The sequence below is a fragment of the Vidua chalybeata genome, chromosome 6, assembly GCF_026979565.1.
Source record: "Vidua chalybeata isolate OUT-0048 chromosome 6, bVidCha1 merged haplotype, whole genome shotgun sequence".
Lineage (NCBI taxonomy): Eukaryota > Metazoa > Chordata > Aves > Passeriformes > Viduidae > Vidua > Vidua chalybeata.
The window spans coordinates 23,371,219-23,390,318 of NC_071535.1; the positions used below are offsets into that span (position 1 = coordinate 23,371,219).

The 19,100-nt window shown below is 49.7% G+C and overlaps 2 protein-coding genes across 8 annotated transcripts in view; one reads left to right on the forward strand and one right to left on the reverse strand.

Annotated features, from left to right (window-relative positions):
• VRTN (vertebrae development associated) overlaps positions 1 to 1,966 on the reverse strand; it is a 14,234-nt gene extending 12,268 nt beyond the window's left edge. Inside the window, exon 1 of one of the 2 annotated variants that reach the window (XM_053944394.1) lies at positions 1,878 to 1,966. The gene's annotated coding sequence lies outside the window, so the exon portion shown is untranslated. The remainder of the gene's footprint in view (positions 1 to 1,877) is intronic. The other variant, XM_053944392.1, reaches the window with a different exon arrangement.
• Positions 993 to 17,750, forward strand: ABCD4 (ATP binding cassette subfamily D member 4). 6 transcript variants are annotated; one of them, XM_053944385.1, is made up of 20 exons: positions 993 to 1,372; positions 1,867 to 2,060; positions 2,581 to 2,705; positions 2,823 to 2,950; positions 3,135 to 3,274; positions 6,429 to 6,545; positions 6,835 to 6,960; positions 7,653 to 7,703; positions 10,283 to 10,377; positions 11,296 to 11,417; positions 12,260 to 12,351; positions 12,536 to 12,625; positions 12,892 to 13,100; positions 13,382 to 13,473; positions 13,677 to 13,713; positions 14,831 to 14,880; positions 15,162 to 15,214; positions 15,558 to 15,634; positions 16,787 to 16,902; positions 17,037 to 17,750. In XM_053944385.1, the coding sequence occupies exons 1-20, from the start codon at positions 1,223 to 1,225 to the stop codon at positions 17,130 to 17,132; spliced, it is 2,160 nt and encodes a 719-aa protein (XP_053800360.1). In that variant the 5' UTR covers positions 993 to 1,222; the 3' UTR covers positions 17,133 to 17,750. The 6 variants fall into 6 exon arrangements, with proteins under 6 accessions (XP_053800360.1, XP_053800364.1, XP_053800363.1 ...); XM_053944389.1 differs by lacking the exons at positions 993 to 1,372; positions 1,867 to 2,060 and adding an exon at positions 2,293 to 2,364 and having other exon boundaries at positions 12,841 to 13,100; XM_053944388.1 differs by lacking the exons at positions 993 to 1,372; positions 1,867 to 2,060 and adding an exon at positions 2,293 to 2,349 and having other exon boundaries at positions 12,841 to 13,100.
• Positions 17,751 to 19,100: the final 1,350 nt, after the last annotated feature.

Here is a 19,100-nt window from a genome sequence, read left to right on the forward strand (position 1 = left end):
AATGCATGGAACAGGCAGGGGAGGATGGGGGATGGGATGTTTCACACCTAGCAAGCAGGAGCAGATGGGGCTGCGGTTAAACACCACAAGGAATTAACTTGCACTGCCTCAAGGAGCCCAGGACCTAGCAAGTCAGGCCCAGCTCTCCCTTCCCTAGATTCATGGCATACACTTCGGTGACAGGTTAGCAATGCAGAGGAGATTTCTCTTGGGTCTGTAGCTAGTCAGGGAGCTGAGATATGGCCCTTCAGTGCAAACAGACCCATAAAACTCTGCTCGAGTTGTGATTCCCCAGTCCTTTCCCAAGCCCTGCCCCCAGGCACACACTGAAATGGCCATGGTGTTTGCTGGGGGAGAAACGTGAGAAGTAGAGCTGGAGTGCTGTAAAAGATGTAAATGTTTCTGTGCTGACAGCAGCTGAGTGTCTAGGGCACAGCCTCAGAGGGGGGATGGAGAGGCACTGAGAAAGCACTTCTCTTTTGTTCTTGATCTTGGCTGCCTTAGGAGGGTTCCCAGGAAAAATCGTGAAGCTGATATGCCAAAGGGAGCTCACAGTGTGTGCTTTATCAGGTGGAGGTCGTGGGGTGCCAGTGACAGAACAAAGGGCAGGGAGAAAGAAGTAGGAGGGCTTGGGACAGACAGTTGTGGCCATCTCATCTCTGTGTTAGATCCTCTGACTCTCCTGGTGCTGGAAAGCCATTTCATCAGTCCAGGAGGGAAGGGAAGGAATATCCCCTCATCATAAAATGGACAACAGAGCAAAGGAGTCAGTTCAGTCCTGGTAACCACTGATAAGGTGACCCACACAATTGCCACAGCTGCAGTACTGCCCCATGAGAGGATGTGACTGCCTAAGAGCAACCGTCATCCAGGTCTGATGCAACAGCTGAGAAAAAAAAAAAAAAAAAAAGAAAGAAAAAAAAAACATCCCATGATTCTTTTAACATAAAAGTTAGTCATCACTGAGGTCAGGTTTTCACAGGGCTGATCTCTGCCCTCTGGAGCTTAACCTTTAGGTATGACTGATAGCATTGTGAATTCCAAAAGAGATGAGAGAAGGGAGATGAGGGCAAGGAGAAAGGGGCACTGCTTAGAGACAAGGCCATTTGCTGAGGAAACACACTGATGTGTCTTCTTTCATCCCTGAGAGCATACACACTGACTTTGTGAAGTGTGAAGTATGAATTATCTGGACCACTGAGCAGATAGCAGCAGAGCAAAGATGAAGGAGATGAGGATGAAGGAAGAGGAGGACGGCTGGGAAGCAGAAAACTGGCAGAAGAACAGAGCTACTAGGCATATGGGAAGAGGGATCCACCGGGTACGTGCAGAAGCCCAAAGGCTCTGCAGAAGAAATGGCATCAACTGGATGGTAGGTGAGAGACACATGAGTAAGGAAGGCATGACAGCTCATAGGATCTCTCATCTCTAATCACCAGGCTTGTCCAGAAATTTACTTGTTCTGAAATATTTCATAACTCAGAATTTTGGGTTATGAAACGAGGTTCCAACCCAAACCTGAAAAAAAAAATTAGCTGGTCTCTGTATTAAAACTGGGGTCAGTGAGAAGCCACAGAGGGTCCCTTCACTGACAGCTCATTGCTGCTTTCTTGAAGTCCCTCCCTCTGCCGGGGGTTTCGCACTGCTTCGCTGCCGTTCCTGCAGCAGGGTGGGAGCACACCCTGCCATTCACCATCACGCTGGTGAATGGCCTAATCCCAATGTCCCGGCTTGAGAAATCCCCTGCAGTGGCCACTGCGAGCTGCGAGTCCTTCGGAAGCAACTCGAAACTTCACTGCCCACCCCAAAATAAGACGAATGTGAAGAATTAGTACTGGTACTTCTTTCTTGTCTCCCCTGTAACAGGCGGGCAATACCTGCTGCCCACGGCGACTGTCCCTCAGCCTCTGGGATCCTCAGAGGGATCAATTCGTGCCTGTCCAGCTCCTTCCTCAAGAGAGGCGTCAGTGCCCGGGTTCTCCGGCCCTGCGGCCTGTGGCTCGGCCCTGGACCCTGCCCGGCACCACGGTCCGTCTCTGTGAGCAGGCGGGGAGGAGGAGGTGAGGGACGCGAGCACACCCACCGCGCCGGGACCGCCCGCCGGGATCGCCCGCCCGGCTCCGCTGTGTGGGGACCGCGCGGGCGGGGCGGGCGCTGACCGCGCACACCCGCACGGCGCCGCCAGGGGGCGTTGTGCCCGCGGTCAGCGCGGCGTGTCGCCAGGGGGCGCTCCCGCTCGGGCGCGCGGGAGAGGCGGTGCTGGGGGCGGGAGCTCTGCGGTGACGCCGCACGCGGAAGCGGCGGCAGCGGCGGTCGCCCCCGGGCGGGGCTGATGCCGGGCGAGGAGAGGTGATGAATATTCATGTAAATTAATATTTACATTACGCCCGTGGGGGCGGGTCTGGCCGGGCCGGGCCGGGCCGGGCCGGAGGGCGCCGATGGCGAGGGGCAGCGGCAGCGTGAAGGGCGCCGGGGCCGTCGGGCGGTGAGGACGGAGCGGGCTGGGCCGGGGCGTGGTGGAGGGGAGGTGGGGTGTGACCCCCGAGCTCACTGCCACCCCCGCGTCTCCCTCCGTTGCAGGGCTGGTTCCCGGCTGGACGGGCTGTTCCTGCGGCGATTCCTGCGGCTCCTGGCCGTGCTCTTTCCTGGATGGCCCTCCCCGAGCGCCCTCATGTTCTTGACGCTGCTCGGTGTCTCCTTACTGGGTGAGCCTGGGTAGTGGGATGGGGTGCTGCACTCCACGTCTGCTCCCTGTGGTCCCCCCACTTTGCCTTGTCACCGCAGTCCATCAATTCCTTCCCCTGCTTGCCTTTCTTCTCCAGAGCAGCTGGTTATTTACCAGGTCGGCGTCATCCCCAGCCAGTACTATGAGGTCCTAGGGAAGAAGGACTTCTCCGGATTCAAAACATTGACTGTCGTTGCTGTGACTCTGATTATTGTGAACTCCACGGTAAGACCAGAGGCTCACGTGTCTTGGGAGAGGAAGAGAAAGCTACCCATGGATCCTGGTCACAAAGGATTCAAGTCTGCCCATGTCCTGGATCACTAGTACAAACTGCTAGTTTTTATTTCATTTTGAAAAAATACTTGTTCTCACTTATCTCTCCCCATCCATCTCTTTGCCCTTGTTCCAGCTAAAAAGTTTCGACCAGTTTATCTGCAACATGATGTATGTGAACTGGAGGAAGTCCCTCACTGAATACCTCCACAGCTGCTACTTCCAAGGCCAGGTCTACTACAACCTGCTCGTGCTGCGTGAGGACATCGATAACCCGTAGGCTGCTGACAGCTTCTTTCAGTATCTTGCTTGGCTTCTCCTGGGCTGCTGCACACCTTTTCCTGACTTCTCTTTATAGGGCTTGAGCCCTAGAAGTTTTTACCATCTAGGCACAAATCTAGGCACCCTCTTCTACCCCAGTGGGAGGTGATACCTATTGCTGGGAACTCCTGTGACTGCTGGTCATGATGGTTTTAGGGGCAGGATGTTTCAGTTGCAAGGAAAGTGGATGCCCATTGGAACAGGGATCTAGTGCTGCTATAAAACATGCTGTCTGCAAACTCAACCCTTGACACTTTGTGACGTTGCAAAGGGAGTCAGCAGTGCCTCTCGTTTCTTTCACACAGCTGGTGCATTAGGACAGTCCCTGTTCTGTTTGAACTTCAGACACCAGGATCTGCAGCTGAGCACAGTTCAGTTGTCTTTTAGTGGTTTGATAACCCATGGGAGCCACATCGAGGAAGGGCTTTGTTTTGCACTGTATGAGGGTTGCATTTCCCTTTCCTGTTCCTAGGAAGGAAGTGTCAGTGGTGACTTAAAATAGGAGGAACATTCAGTCTCTCCTTGTGGATCCCAGACCCACCCCCAAGAGGTCCTTCTCCAGTTTGCTTTGTGCACGGTCCTGCTTACTGCAGAGCTGTTGATCTGCCTGGGCTGCATGGCAAAGGTCGAATGCCTTTCCTCAGAGCTGTGTGTGGACCTTGGCCTTCCAGCCTGTCCTCGCACACAGGGCACTGCTGTCATAGTTGCACACTGTGAAGAGCTAAAAATCCTGTGTTAGACATCATGTGAGAGGTCACAGAACCACAAAATACTCTTAGTTGAAGTGGACCCACATGGATCATTGAGTCCAATTCTTTAAGTGAATAGCCCACACAGGGATTGAACCTGTGGCATTATTAGCACCATGCTTTAACTGACTGAGCTAATCTCAGTGTAGAATCTCCCTAATTCTTCACCCTCCAGATTTAAAGTTGTTATTATTAAATAGTATCTGAAAAACTATAAATCAAAAGGGAATGTTTTCCAAATAATGTGTTGTTATACCATTGTTTTGAGACTCCAAGTTCTCCTCTGGCACTTCTGCAGGAGTGGGCACCTCTGATCTAGTCACTGCATTGGTGCCATTTCCCATGTTGATGGCAAGGGAGGAGACCATGCCCAGGATCCTGGGGAAAAATTGCTGTCTTGTAGGGACTCCTAACTCTTGCTAATAGTTGAAACTTCAAGAAACTGAAGCAGCTTCTGCAGTTCTGCTGCCTGTTGCTACTGGCTGCCGGTCTTTGCTCCTACATTTCAGAGCAGGGTGGTTTGTGTGGCTGCTGCAAGAAAACATGCTGGGTATCTAAGGAGGAGCAGCAAGCAAGGAGAGCGGTCTCAGCTTGGGTCAAACAGCTCTACATGTTGGGCAGTAGGTCATCATTATCAAGCTGATGCACTTCCAGGCTGCTGTTTGGTTTACTTCCACGATCATTAAATGTTCATTTCTGATAGTGTTTTTCAGTGGCATGGAGTTACAAGGAGAGGTTAAAAAAGCCATGTTTGTTACCAGGGCAGCACATTGAAGCCAGAAGCTCCGGCATGCCTGTCTTTTTCTTTGGGGACACGAGGGGAAGTGGAGGACAGAGGCCCCTCACCACATGATTATTCTGCTCAGGTTTATTTTTAACTAGGGAAGGTGTTCACATTGTGCAGTGAAATGTAGGAGACAACTGGGTTGGTCTGCCCTGCAGCAAGAGACAGCTCTTCTGGCCTTTGCAGACCAAATGTGTGGGATTACTGTGGAGTATATCTCATTACACCTTGCTCCAACATTCAGTGTTACTGTTTAGTGTGGTTTTGGTGCCACTGCAGAAATTCTCTTCATCTTGCAATTCCTTGATGAGAGTTTTTTCCCTGCACCAGGTACTTAGAGAACAAACTAGAGCAACAGAGATGTCCCGTTATGCAGTGCAAACCAAGCTGAGTGTTAAATGCATGGAGTCATCCACTTTGAAGGAATGAAGAGTGGGTTCTGAGTGGCATACAAGCAGTTGCAGCATTAGTAGGGCATTTGCGTTGATGCTTTTATGTGTTTCATGTATTTTCATTACGTGTTACTTAATAGCTTGTAAAAAGCAATATCCTTCTATGAGACTATAGCACAATTTAAGTTAAAATTTTATGGGAATATTACAGTCTGAGGAAAAGGAAAAATGATGACTGCAAGGTCAGTCAGGGTGAGAGCTGCCCCAGAATTAAATCCATTGCTGTTCCAGAACTGCAAAAGTGTTAAAAGATGAATGCCTTTGTGGTAGTATCTGCACTGAGACTATCCAGGAATCCATCCTTGCTCTTCATTCGGAACTCCAACATTAAATTATAGCCTTTCCACTGGAGCTTAGCAGAGCAGGCTGAAGCCCTCATCCTTATGTGCTCTGGACAGATGAAGTGCTGAGGAGTAAATATACTGAAATTCTTCCTAGTTATCCCAAGTGCATCTCCTGCTCAGTAGTGGGATAGATGGGACTTCAAGGTTTGCCACCCATGTGCCTGCTGCTAGTGAGGTGGGAAGGCTTAGTGTGCTGCTTCCTGCTCTTGTGGGCTGAGGTGGGTGGAAGCACTTCCTTCTTTGCAGCAAAGGAACCAGAGGCACTCCATGCAGAGCCAAGGGATTGGCTCTTGTGAAAAGGTAGCTTTGATGGAAGTGTTTGCAAATATCCAATAGCTGGTGAAGGCTTGGCCTGTGCTCTAGCCTGTCCTGGTGGATCTGATGGCATCTCAGCCCAGTACTGAAGGTTAGGGGGAGAGTCAGTAGTTTTTCATAGTATAGGGGTTGTTCCAGGAGAGGAGTAAAGGACAATGATGCAGAGATCTTCAGCACAAATGTTGAACAATGTTGAAAGTGGAACAAGGGATAAATACAAGGAACAGGTTGAAAGCAATGGCAAGACTTGTTCTTTCTGGGTGCCATGAAGGCCCTTGGGTGGGTCCTGCTGGGCCATGAAAATGGTCTCCTGTGGGGAATCTGCAGGTCCTTCCCAGATAAGGTTGTTCACCTGCTGCCTGTCCTATGTTCATGCACTGAAACAGCCTGGTTTGTGCCCTGTTAGGGATTTAGTACTGGCTCTTCTGGGCTGTAATGATGCCAATGGCTCTTTGTGTGGAGCAGGGACCAGCGCATCAGCCAGGATGTGGAGAGGTTCTGCAGGCAGCTCAGCTCCATGGCCAGCAAGCTTGTCATCTCACCCTTCACACTGGCCTACTACACATACCAGTGCTTTCACAGGTAAGGATGTATCCTGGCCCTGCTTGCACACCTCTTTTCTGTGTTCTTTTTTTTGGCGCCTGCCACCCAATTTACAACTCCCCAGATGGATATTTGTACACATGGGTGAGTGGTCTCTATACTCCAAATAGAACTCTGCCTTGAAGATGCTGGGATGTGCAATGTTGCCCCCCAAACTTCTGTGAAAACCAAGAGAGGTGACAGCTGAGTGGTCTGATTGCTTGAACCTAATGATTCAGGAGTGTCCTTCTATTTGGCTTATTGGCTGACTTCTCTTTCTCCTCTGTAGCACAGGCTGGCTAGGCCCAGTAAGCATCTTTGGATATTTCGTCATTGGGACGATGGTTAACAAAGTGTTGATGAGCCCAATTGTGTCTAAACTTGTGAAGCAGGAAAAACTGGAGGGAGATTTCAGGTGAGTCCCAGCAGAGCTGTGTTTTCACTGCCCCTTGGCAGCTCCTGTGAAAGCTGCTTTTTTGTCTCCATTCAGGGCTCTGTATGTAGCTAATTCTCTTGTCTGTGACTTTCTCCACACTCAGAGAAGGCTACCTGTGCAATGGTGCCTCAGAGTCAGTGTACTGGGCCCCTGCCAAACATTCACAGCCTTGTGTCGTGGCAGGCAATGCCCTCGGTTCAGTCTCACAGCCTAGTCTTTCCATATGCTCTGTAACTCACCTCCTCCCCTTTGCTTGCAGGGTTGGCTGTGTGTGTAGCAGGGGCTTTGTAGCTTTCCCTGGGGCTCAAAGCATCCAGGGACACCAGCATAAGCTGTTGTGGCAAAGGGAGCCCAGCCCAGGGCAGTTGGCAGTGGTGATTTTGTGTGGTGGAGATGCTGGACTAGCAGCAAACAGTAAGCCCAAGGGCTAAGAAGATGTGCAGAGAGAGCAGGATATCAAACAAATGTACCACTGAGCTGGCCTTGAATGATGGCACCTCGTGATAAGCCTTGGTCTCTAGTGCCTTTCTGAGCCTGTTGATTATTTCTGTGAAGAGATGCCTCAGATGTTCCTGTTGCTCTAACATGCAAGATAAGTTTCCTCTAGGAATGGTTTTGGCTACATAATTCACTGAGCATTTGTGCACAATTATGTTTCTTTGGTTGTACAGGTTCAAGCACATGCAGATCCGTGTCAATGCAGAACCAGCTGCTTTCTACAGGTCAGTAGTGTTAATTTCTTTGTATCCTCAAAAGGATTGTCCCAGTTCAGAGTATCCTTGTTTTGTTCGCATATTCCAGAGGAGCCCAAGTTCTGTTGCTGCAGCTTTCTATCCCTTCCACTGCCTCGTCATACAGCCCTGACACACGGTTCTTTGTAATCTGTGCATTATCTGTAGAAATAATCCACAGCAACTGGAGACAACTATCTTCCCTTTGCCTCCCTTCTAACACCCTCAAGGGCAGATACAGATTTGGTGCTGGCTTAGAGACCATTACTGATGTTTTGCCAGGTCCTTATCTGGAAGATTGCTCAAAGTCTTATTGCATCTGGTCCCGCTGAGGACTTGTTGCATGTTGCTTCTGGCCCCATCCTGCTGCTGCTTGCCTGCATGTCTTCTCTGGGTGTGCTAGCTGCTTCTTGGCCACCTTACCTCTGCTTTGCTCCTCTTGGTCAGTCTGTGCCCTGACCCTCCATATGCTGTATTGACGCTCTGAATTTGCTCAATGCCATTCACCTCAGAGCTGAGCTCACAATCAGGAGCCCAGCAGCACCTCCCCCATTTAGTGATGCCCTGAAGCCTGTCGATCTGCTGCTTGGTTCACCAGAAAAAGAGGCATGAATTTGGTGCAGTTTGTGTTGTGGTGGCAGGAGGTTGTCATTTCTCTCTTGGCATGAGTCTGCCTTTGCCCTATATGTTGTGTATTTCTTCCAGGAATTGTAGCACATGTCCTCTCTCCGGTCTGTGATCCTTCATACTATACTGAAGTTGGGCATTTCAAGTGTTGTGGTGCTGTCCCCACAGCGGTCTGATTCAAAATCACTGATTTCATAACAACTTATATTGACAGGCATGAAACTCATTTAAATAACCAAAATCAATCTTGGTTTGCACTGGCAAGTCTGAATTATTTCTTTGTACTCTGATTGATTGTTACTGGTTGATGGTAATTTTTTGTAATGGAAGAGATACTGTAATTACATGCCCTTATTTAAGATGCAGTACTTTCCCTCACAAATTTGATTTTTTTTTATTCTATTACTAAGTAGAAAATGGAAAGTGGATTATTATACCAGAAAACAGAATGTCTTGGTTCAGTACAGTGTTTTAGTAGAAAAGCTTCATTTTGTGTGAAATTAGAACTTAGCTGAGTTGCACACAACCAGGCATTTTCATGGTATGCATCATAATTAAAAATAAAAGAATTTTTTAAAAGGTTGTGTTCCTAGAATCCTGTAAGAGGAGGAACATGTGGTGAGTGGCTGGTTTTGATTGCTCAACTTCTCTAGCTTGTGATCTTGTCCTCTTAAGACTGCCTAAACATTGCTTTGGTAAAGGAAGAAACAGAAGCAGAGCACTGCCACCTTTTTACTTCTTTTGTTACTAAGATTTCGGCAAACTTCCTTTAAAAGTGAAGTGAATGGGAGGAAAAGAGGAAACCAATACAGCAATCTCTCCTCATCTGCAACAGAATAATAGCTCTAGAAAAAAAGGTCACCAGTTCCTTTCTCACCTTTAATTCCTTGTGGCCAAGCCTTTCTCCTTTCCTAATACATGGAAAGCAAAGACTGCAGCTCAGTAGTTACCTGAGATGTGTTATAAGGCAATAAACCCAAACTGAATTTTAACCAGGTGCATTTTTGAGAAAGAAAATGTATTTTTCTATGAACTGAGAATCTTTAGAAATGAGACCTCAAAAATCTTTTTTTGGATGTTTTTATGCTGCTTCTGGCCTTATCTTCTTGGGCCCTAGTGACTCTCCTGTTGCATAGCTCGTGGTGGGAGCGTGGTTTGTGTAGTGGGCACAAGCCTCTGTTGGATGTCAGGAGCAATAGGTGCTATGGCAGGTGGGAGTCTGAAATGACATGTGGAGCTCTCTCTGCATTTTGCCACCTGAGGGCAGCCCAGGCCTTGCAGAGCAGCAGAAGGAGCTGTCACACTTGCTTGAAGGTGGGGGTTTAGGAGATGTCTCCTTGCTCCTGGCTCAGCCTGGCCACTGGAGCATCACCACTAACTTATGTGGTGGTGACCTGATGGAGATAGCCCGGGAAAGGGGGAAGTTGTGGAGCTAGGGTACCCGTACTGAGGGTTGCACTGCTCAGGACTTGCCTTTGTCCCATTCCTGTGGAGTGGGAAGTGGGAAGAGGTGGGCTAAGGCTGTTGGCCATGCAGGCCATGTGGGCTGATTATCACCCCCTGGACTCTCTGCCCTCTCCTTTCTGGGTCGAGCTGTGTAGCAGTGCCATCCCTCTTTTCCAACCAGGCTGTATTTGAGAACTTTTTGACCTTGGGTGTACACTGCTTCAGGCTGGACCCTCACTGACAGTGTCTAGCCTGGCTTTACCTCCTCCTGCTGCAACAGCAGCAGCAGCCATGGCTCTGGGACAGATGTGCAGGACTGCTTGCTTCAGCCAGAGTTCCTTGACGATACCCTTCAGGAAGGCAGTCCTGGCTGTTCAGTTCCTGGTCAATAAAGAGCTTATTAGTCAGAGGCAAAGGTGCCAGGCCTGTTCAAAGCTTCAGTTTTAAAGCCCATGGTCCTAGGATGTCTGTGGCATGTTGCATTCTTACTTTTACAGGGCTGGACGAGTGGAGCACATGCGCACAAACCAGAGGCTGCAGAGCCTGCTGAAGACCCAGAGAGAGCTGATAGGCAAGGAGCTGTGGCTATACAGTGAGTAGGCAGACTGGGGGGTGAAGTGGGATGTGTGGTAACTCCATTGTGGTGGCCCATACACTGGGAAACTACTGGTAGAGCAGTTGGGTGGGTGCTCTGTTTTCTTCTTCTGTCTCTTGCTAGTCTGTGAAAGCCCTGAGGGTCAGCAGAGGGTGCCTCCTGCAGTGCTAAATAGGAACCCTCTTGTGTAAAAGCCTCATAAAGAGGCAAAGTTTTGGAGGACCCAGAATCTGGCTTTTTGTGGTGCAGGTGTTCACACACGAAGAAAAGAGGGAAGGGCTTTAGCTTTGGGGACTGTATATGTTGGTGGGAGGTGTGGAAACTTCTTTCCTATAGAGCCTGTCCCTTAAGCATAGTTATCCCCTGAAAATATTCCTTCTCCTTTTTTCACTGAGTCCAGGTTTTTTTCTTTAAATGACCCTATAAAGATAGCTCTTCCTGATCTCAGCACCACAGTGAGCTTCTGAGCAGTGTAATGCAGGGAGAACCCTGAACAGAAATGTCTGTGGGAGTTTGGAATCTTAAGTCTTTCTGCCCGCGTGCTCCCAAGGCACACAAACTATCTCGCCTCAAAGCTTCCTTTTTGCTCTTCCCTCCTGTTTACTGTGAATCAGGCCCCTGAAGCATAACAACAAGCAGGCAAAGTGGCTTTTGCCCCATGGTAGTCCCTGAGCTGTGTGTCTGGATGATGATTCTCTGCTCAGAGGCCTGCCCCAAAGTGCTCTTTGCTTGGCAAATGCACCCTGGTGCTTGCGCTATCCTGCAAAATGGGTTTTTCTGCTCTGGTGCATCATAAAGGGCCAAGGCAAGAACATGGCTCTTCCTCTGACTGGGCTCAAGGTCAGCACTTGCACCTTACGGGGACACAGGTTTCTACTTTAACTCACTGTCTTCTTTCAATGTGTTTGTGCCCAGTTGGGATCAACACCTTTGATTATCTGGGCAGCATCCTGAGCTACGTGGTCATTGCCATTCCCATCTTTTCTGGGGTCTACGGCGACCTGAGTCCAACAGAGCTCAGTTCCCTTGTCAGCAAGGTGAGCTAAGGGTAATTTCTGTGACCCCATTGTGGAGGGTGAGCAGGCACTGAGGATGGTAGTTTCATGTGCTGGTGGCCCTGGGGCTAGATAACCTGCAGCACTTGATCTTTGGGTTAGACTGTTCCTCCTCACAGTGTTATGGAATCAGGAACTTGTAGCCAGCTGTTGTGTGAATAACTTGGGTGTGAGAACTGTCAAGGACATGTTTACATAAGTGTTTCCTGGCTCAGACCTCTGTGTCTAAAAAAAAACAGGAGGTCAGAAAGCCTCTGGTTTTCAGCAGTGCAGGTGGAGATGGGGTCTGTGCAGTGCTGTGGGTCTGGGTTATGCCCTGGGCTACTGCCTGTGGTGAGCTTTGCCACCAGTGAGGCTGAGCTGGCTTGCATTCACCTTCCTGACCAGACTCGTTACAGATACTCAAAACTGGTTTGTGATAGAGAATGCAGAGCTAAAAAGTGGGCACTGCAGGCTGAGACACCCTGTTCTGAGCCACATACGGTGCCGAGGCAGGGGTGGTGGTATGGATCTGTGTGACTTGGCCAAGCATGCTGGGCCCTAGGCAGGCCATCAGGCACTCTGCAAACACCATCCCTGGGTGACAGGACATGTGTCTACCTGGCAAAAACTGCTGCACTAAGCAGGGAAGCCCTGCTTCATTCAAATGTGGTCATCTTCACTCCCACCATCCTGGGTGACTTCACCACTCCTCATTCATCTTGCTGAGACAGCTGATGTGGCCAAATGTGCGGTCTCCTTGGCTGCCTCCTTGCAGTCATAGAATAAGGGCCAGGGCCCCGGCTCAGCACTGACCCTTATTCTGCCATGTGATTTCTCCCCAGAATGCCTTTGTTTCCATCTACCTCATTGGCTGCTTCAGCCAGCTTATAGATCTTTCCAGCACTCTGACTGATGTAGCTGGCTACACACACAGGTGAGCTTATCTGTGGGCACATCTCTGCAGGAAAGGGCAGTGCAGAACAAGACTCTGCCTACGTCTGTGCTAAAAACAAAAAAAAAAGGAACAGTTGCTCATGTGCAAGCATGGGCAAGTTTGGATATTGTGAGGAGGCTGCTGGAGTTGTCCCTGGCTTTCATGCAACCTCTTGTGTGTCTAGGATTGGCGAATTGCAGGAGACCTTGCTGAGCCTTGGCAGAAAAAAAAATGGTAACTACTCTGAAGCCAAAACCAGTTGGGATTTGGACGGGTGAGTCGCCTCTCAGCAACGGGTTGGCTTGCAGCTTACGTGCCAGTGTGAGGTTGCCATGGGATGGAGGCGGCCCCTGGTGTCACAGTCTGTTGCATGCATTTGGTTGGAGCAGGCAGTGCTCACTGTCAATTGTCATTTCCAGGGTGTGTGGGGCAGGGCTACTGTCACAGAGGCACAGGAGGTCTAAGGTGCCTGATTTTTGCCCATCTCAGCATGGTCATTTACCCCTGGATCTCTTGGTCTTTGTCTTGGTGGTGGCCCAGCAACCATTCTGGCGAGGACCCAGTACCAAGGGACACAGCTTTCCTTCTGGAGCAAGTGACACTCTCAGTACCATCCTCTGGCAAGCTGCTCATCAAGGACTTGAGCCTCAGGATCTCACAAGGAAACAGTGTGATGATTGTGGGAAACACTGGTACAGGGAAGACATCTCTCCTTAGGGTCCTCGGAGGACTCTGGGAAAGCACACGAGGTAAGGACAGCCTTCTTTTTCTCAACCAAGGCTACCCTGAGTTTGCAAGGTGGCAGTGTGGCAGTTTGTGAGGCCAGTGCCACCATGTGATGGTGAAAGTGTCACTGATAAACTAATTTGAGCCACCCATCTCTTGTCACAGTCTTTGGTTCTCATTGCTTTGCTCTGTGTTGCAAACACACTTTTCTGGGGACTTGTTGGCTACTTCATGGGACAGGACTACACGGGCCAGTGGGAAGTTCCTGCCTGATACTGCAGATGTGATGAGTGTCTCTGTGCAGGGAGCATCAGGATGCTGACCTGCTTTGGTCCCCGAGGAGTGGTGTTCCTACCGCAGAGGCCTTTCTTCACTGATGGAAGCCTGCGTGAGCAGGTGAGCCCAGGGTCTGTCTTTGCTCTGGCCTCAGCTGTGCTCCCAGCTGTGGCCATGCCCTGCAAACCCTTGGGGTGCAGACAGGCCTCCAAGAGGGAGGATACCTGTGGCTGCTCCTTCCCTTGTGCCTGAGTTCATGTTATTGTATCTCTGATGGACAGTGTCCAGCTCCCTCTGACATGGTTTCTTTTGCTGTTAAACAGGTGATCTATCCCCTGAAGGAGATCTATCCACTTTCAGGTTTGTGAAAATCCATTAGAGCAATTAACCAATGCTGTGGTATTGCCTCACTGTCCTGTTCCCAGTACAGCTTTTTCCCTGATGTAACCCATCAGGAACACTCATTTATTTTTGCTTTTGTTGCTCTGGTGTTTCCTAGAAGATTAGTGTGTGTTAAGGTCAATTCTGTGTCCCCCTCCTTTTGTGAGGGAGTATACTCTGTACCACTTGATCACTGTATCACTTGATAAGAACTTGCTCTCTTAGTATAAGGAGGACAAGCTGCCCATGTTCTTCCTGCTGTGCTAGACATTATGTATGTTGCTGTTGGGATACATCTGATTTGTTTGGTACAGTCTGACTTTCAGCAAGCCATATTTGCCTTAATCTTATTTTCTATCTACCTCTATCTTTTACTTTTCCACTTTTTCAAAATGATGTCCCAGGGCTTTACACACTGCTGTGGTCAGAATATATGGATCCTTTCTTTCCCCTACCCTCTTCCAAAGCCAGACCACATGTGGTCTGCTGTAGCTTGGGAGTCACAATCTTGCTGAGAGTAACTACAGCTATCAGCTACTGTTGTGGCTCTCCAGCAGCTTCAGAGACATCCATGGCAGATGCATGGCCCTTTCTCTCAGCCTCCATAGATGCTCAAGCCTCCATACACCAGCTCAAGTGTATGTTCTGCTCCACAGCTGACTCACCCTGAAGTATTTCTCTTCCACATAGGGTCCTTTTGCTGGCTCTTACCTGAACCCCGTTCCCATGACTCCATTACTTGTAGTGTGCAGTCTCAGCTCTAAGAGAGCAATTATTGGGCAGGGCCTTGGCAGTTGAAGCCTGGATCCTTGTGTTCTGGCTGTGGCCATAAACTGAGGCAAATCTCAGGTGTATCTGTGGAGCCCAGCTACCTCCTGGTATGCTGCTTGCAGGCATGGTTAATACTTTCAAGGAAGGTGAGTCTTTGGGGCTATCTCTGCCAAAGCTCAGGATCTGGTATAAGTAAGTGGTCAGGTCAACTACATTGAGCCTCAGGAGATACTCCAGTTCTTCCCTCCTGCCTCACCAACTCCTTCATTCAGCAGTGGCCTCAGCACACACTGCCTCTCCTTATGCTGTATGGCTTTCTCCCTAGGGTCTGCAGATGATGAGAGGATTGTGCGATTCCTGGAGCTGGCTGGGCTGGTGAGTCACTGGCAGCACTGCTGCCTTCTTTCCTGGTGCCACCAGTGAGGGAAGAAGGGATGATTTTTTGTGGCAGCACAGCATGATTGTGTGCTGAACTTATGTGGGGACATTGTCTGTGCTTGGGACACAAGTATCTGTGGGACAGAAAGAGGAGAAATATGGTACAACTTCAGCTCGAGTAGAGAAAGGGAGACTGGCAGAAAGCAGGTGGTTATGCTCAGGGCTATAGGCTGACAGGGTTGGGGACTGTGTTCACAAGTCTGCTGTGCTCTCTGTAGACTGATTTGCTGGCAAGGGCTGGAGGACTGGATGAACAGGTGGACTGGAACTGGTAAGGGAGCTCACTGTCTGTGTGTATTTGGGTGATTTCTGAATGGGGAACACTTCTAAGCAGATGCACATTGCTGCTGGATTTATCTGTGTTTTATGAGATGTGGACACTATACAGGAGCAAAGCCTTCATGGCTCAAGCATCTATGCCAACTGTCACCAGCTGTGGTGTTCTGCAGGCAGCTGAGTGTGTACAGGGGTGCAGAACCAGTCCCAGTATGGAGGGGGGCACAAGGGGCACACAGGGATAGTTATTTGCTGGTCTCCAATATCAGAAGCCATAAGATTTTCAGCAAACAAGCTCTATTTCTTGAGGAAGGTGTTGAATCTCGACCCTGCTGCAGGTATGACATCCTGTCCCCAGGGGAGATGCAAAGACTCTCATTTGCACGGCTCTTCTACCTCCAGCCAAAATATGCAGGTGAGTGACTGACTACAAAAGAGGGGAGAAAAAAAGACAAGGCCTTTGGTGTATAGAGAAGCTGGTACAGAGACAGCTCATGCAATCCCTTTTGTGCTAGGAACATGCTTTGTCTTGGCCATTATTATAGCAGCATAGCACACACAGGATTCACTTGTGAAATGTGAAAATGTTTCATTATTTGGGTGGACGGTGGTAAATCAAAGAGGCTGCACATAAGACATTTTCTTCTTGGGGAACTGGTGATTAACGTTCATGGTCCATATCCAATGGCACCAGAAGAACTTTGTTAGCCTGCTCACCAGTTGCTATGCAAAGAATGTGTGTGTTGGGGAGTGTAGCAGCAGCTGTCATACCTGAAGCTCTCGAGCATCTGTACAGTTGTGGGGCAATATGGAAGGTTTAGCCCTGATGTGGCAAAAGAAGACAAGGAGCAGTGGGAGAAACAGTCCTGAGACACCACAGAAGCATCTGCAATTAGCTAATGGGGCCAATTCCTTAGGCTCTGCTGGGGGCTTGAGCTGTTGGAGGACTTGCCATGAGGGCCAGGTTGGATGTGGGTGAACAGAGGCTGTTTCAGTAGCAGGTAGCTACATGTAAGTACCTCTCTTTTCCCTGGAGCCTGTAGCACAGCTAAGTGATGTCTGGGCAGAAGGAACCTGTGGATGGCAAACTAAAAGCTGTAGAGATTATTTGAATTTATTTGCTCCAGGACTGTAGTATTTACCCTTAATAGTCAGGAGGGTGCCACAGGCCATCCTACACTCTTCATGTAGGGTCTGTGCTGGAAGAGTACACTGACTGCTGTTCAGCCTGGCTCTCTGGCATGTGGTCTGCCTGGAGAAGGTCATGTCTTGGCTTTTGCCATGATGGGAGCGAGGCAGTGGTGGGCAGCTCTTGAGGGAGGGGAATGAGGTGAACGGTGTGGTTTGGATGGATTCAAGTACTTGAGGAGAAAGACACTTTCCTAGTTGCCTGACACCAGCTGTGCCAGAGGAATACCAGAGTCCTTAGGTTTCTCCTCACTTGCCTTCTGCAGATGCTCTTGGTGAGCTCTAATTAATACTGAAATGTTCTTGTGAGTTGCTGTTCTTGCCTACAGGAGATGTCTGGTGGGGAGAGGATTTTTGGGGTTTATGACTTTTCTTGCAGTGTTAGATGAAGCCACCAGTGCCTTGACAGAAGAGGTGGAGCATGAACTGTACCGTATGTGCCTTCAGCTGGGCATGACACTGATCAGTGTGGGACACAGACCCAGCCTGGAAAAGGTGAGACAGGGAGGCAGTGCTCCATGCCTCCCTCATGGTGGTGAGGTAGAGGGGAGTGACTAAGGCTGGAGGACCTCACTGTGGGTGGACCATGCCCTTGTAGAGACATCCCTCAATGTGCTATTGAATTGCAGTTCCACAGCTGGATTTTGAAACTTCACGGGGAGGGAAGATGGGAGCTCACTCGATGTGAGAAGATGAAGCGGCTCACTTCTGAGGAAGGACACTGAAGAACATGCCCTTGTCTAGCCAGCCACAGAACATGCACCTGTGTGGAAGAGCTCTCAATAGCAGACATGGAGCTGCCAAGTCAGAAGCTGTGTCAAACAGTGGAAGACCAGTTCTGGATTTTGCTGATGGACACACAGTATGTCTGAACTCATGGAGTTTTGCCAAGAGTAGACATAACTATGCCACCCTTCTTCCAGCCTCCTTCTGCCTCCCTGGCTCTCATGAGAGAAAGGAGCTGAGCTGTTTGGCCACCCTGAGAGAAGATGCTGCCTCATGGGTCTTGTAGAAACAATAGCCAGAGAAACCTCCACTTTGTCTTGGATACATTGGTGTGAGGCTAGAATGCAGCCTCCTTTTCTGCCCTCTGTGCCTTGCTAGGAGCTCTGTCTTTGATACACAGCTCTGCAGTACAGATTTATGTACCTTGTGGCTCTGTTGAGAATTGTGTTTTCCAGCAGGAGACAAGGGGAGGAGAATGCTAGCACAGAGAAGGGGCATGTCTCTGCTCTCTCCATAACACATGGCTACAGGTGAAAGGAACATTTTTGTATTAAAATCTGGGGCCTGTTTTCAAACTGGTTTTATGGAGAAGAGTGAATATTTATTTGTTAAACAGACCGTTGCATGTTTTCTTTCTGGGGTTTGCTTTGGAGGAGATGCTTGTATATTGGCAATGGTCCTGGGCAAGACTACTGCAAAAGAGCAAAGCAGAGGTGAGAGTAGTATCCCTATCAAGGGCTGGACATCCTACCTGCTGCTGCCTCTGCAGCTACTGCAAGGCACAAGGAACCTCAAGGAGGGCTTTACGCCCTCTGCTTTCATGGAATGAAACAGCTTATCTCCCCTTACTCTTTTGCCTATGATGAGTCATGTTCTCTCCTCTGTCTACATGGGTGTACTGAGACAGGTTTTGAGGGTCTGTTGTGTTGTGGAGAGGTCGCTCCAAGACTGCAGTGGAGGTGTGATCTGAGAACTTACTGGCCACCACTTGCTTAGTGGCTTTTCTGGATGTTTCCCTGGTTTTGCAGTGAAGGAGGAGGAGGTGGCTGCTGGCAGAGCCAAGCTAGTGGCCCTTCTGCTGCTCCAGAAGATGCTTGTGTCCCTTTATGATCTGCTGCACAGCCTCACGGTTGTCCAGGGTGGTTAGGTCCCCAAGCTCACTGGCCTTGTCCACCACAATTTTCCGTAGCACCCAACGCATAATCTTATCCCAGCATGTCTTGGGCAGCTGGTGTGTGACCTATCATGGGGAGGAGCAGAGTCAAGGCTGAGAGAAAGGGCTCAGTCAATCTGCCAGTGTGGGTGTTGGACCAATTTGCTTGTGTTACCTGAACATAATCTGGAGCAGCATACTTCGCAATCTTCTTTGAGATGAGCTCCTGTAGCTTGGCAGCAAGAGTCTCCTGTGTGTAGCCACTGTCCTTCTTCAGCACAACAAACACATAGGCTCCTGGCAGAAGGATCACCAGGTTACTGAGCAGTGCATACCATGCCCCTGAGACCTGCCTGTACCTAGTGCCAGGAGAGGCCCTCTCTGCTGGTAGCCTCAAGGGATGCTCTGTAGCCAAAACGGCGTGCTTTTGGCCACACAGAAGTACTGCTGCTGCCACCCGATGCTGCTGCCACCTTAGGCAAAGCCAGCTGGTTGGTGGGCATGTGCTGGGTTTTGATGGCTGTGCTGAGATCCCCACTAACATGCTGTATGGTGTGGACACAGCATTGCTACCAATGCCACTTCCCACTGCAGTGCTATAGCCCCGGGTGATGTTTCGGGGCAGGAAAGAAAGCATCTTACCTTCTCCCTTGATCTCATGTGGGTAGCCAATGACAGCAGACTCTGCCACTGCCACATGGTGATTCTGGAAGAGAACAGGGCAGAGGTTTGAATCAGTGCTTTTGGCAGGCTGGCTGCCACCTGGAGCTGCCCTGACCTGACTTGGCTGCTGCAGCCCACAATAATGCAGGGA

Coding starts and splice junctions, on each gene's coding strand:
- ABCD4 (XM_053944385.1), top strand. CDS start 1,223: ATGAAGGAGATGAGGATGAAGGAAGAGGAGGACGGCTGGGAAGCAGAA. Junction 7,704..10,282: donor GAACCAGCTGCTTTCTACAG/GTCAGTAGTGTT, acceptor TTACTTTTACAG/GGCTGGACGAGTGGAGCACA. Junction 15,635..16,786: donor CCTCCAGCCAAAATATGCAG/GTGAGTGACTGA, acceptor CTTTTCTTGCAG/TGTTAGATGAAGCCACCAGT.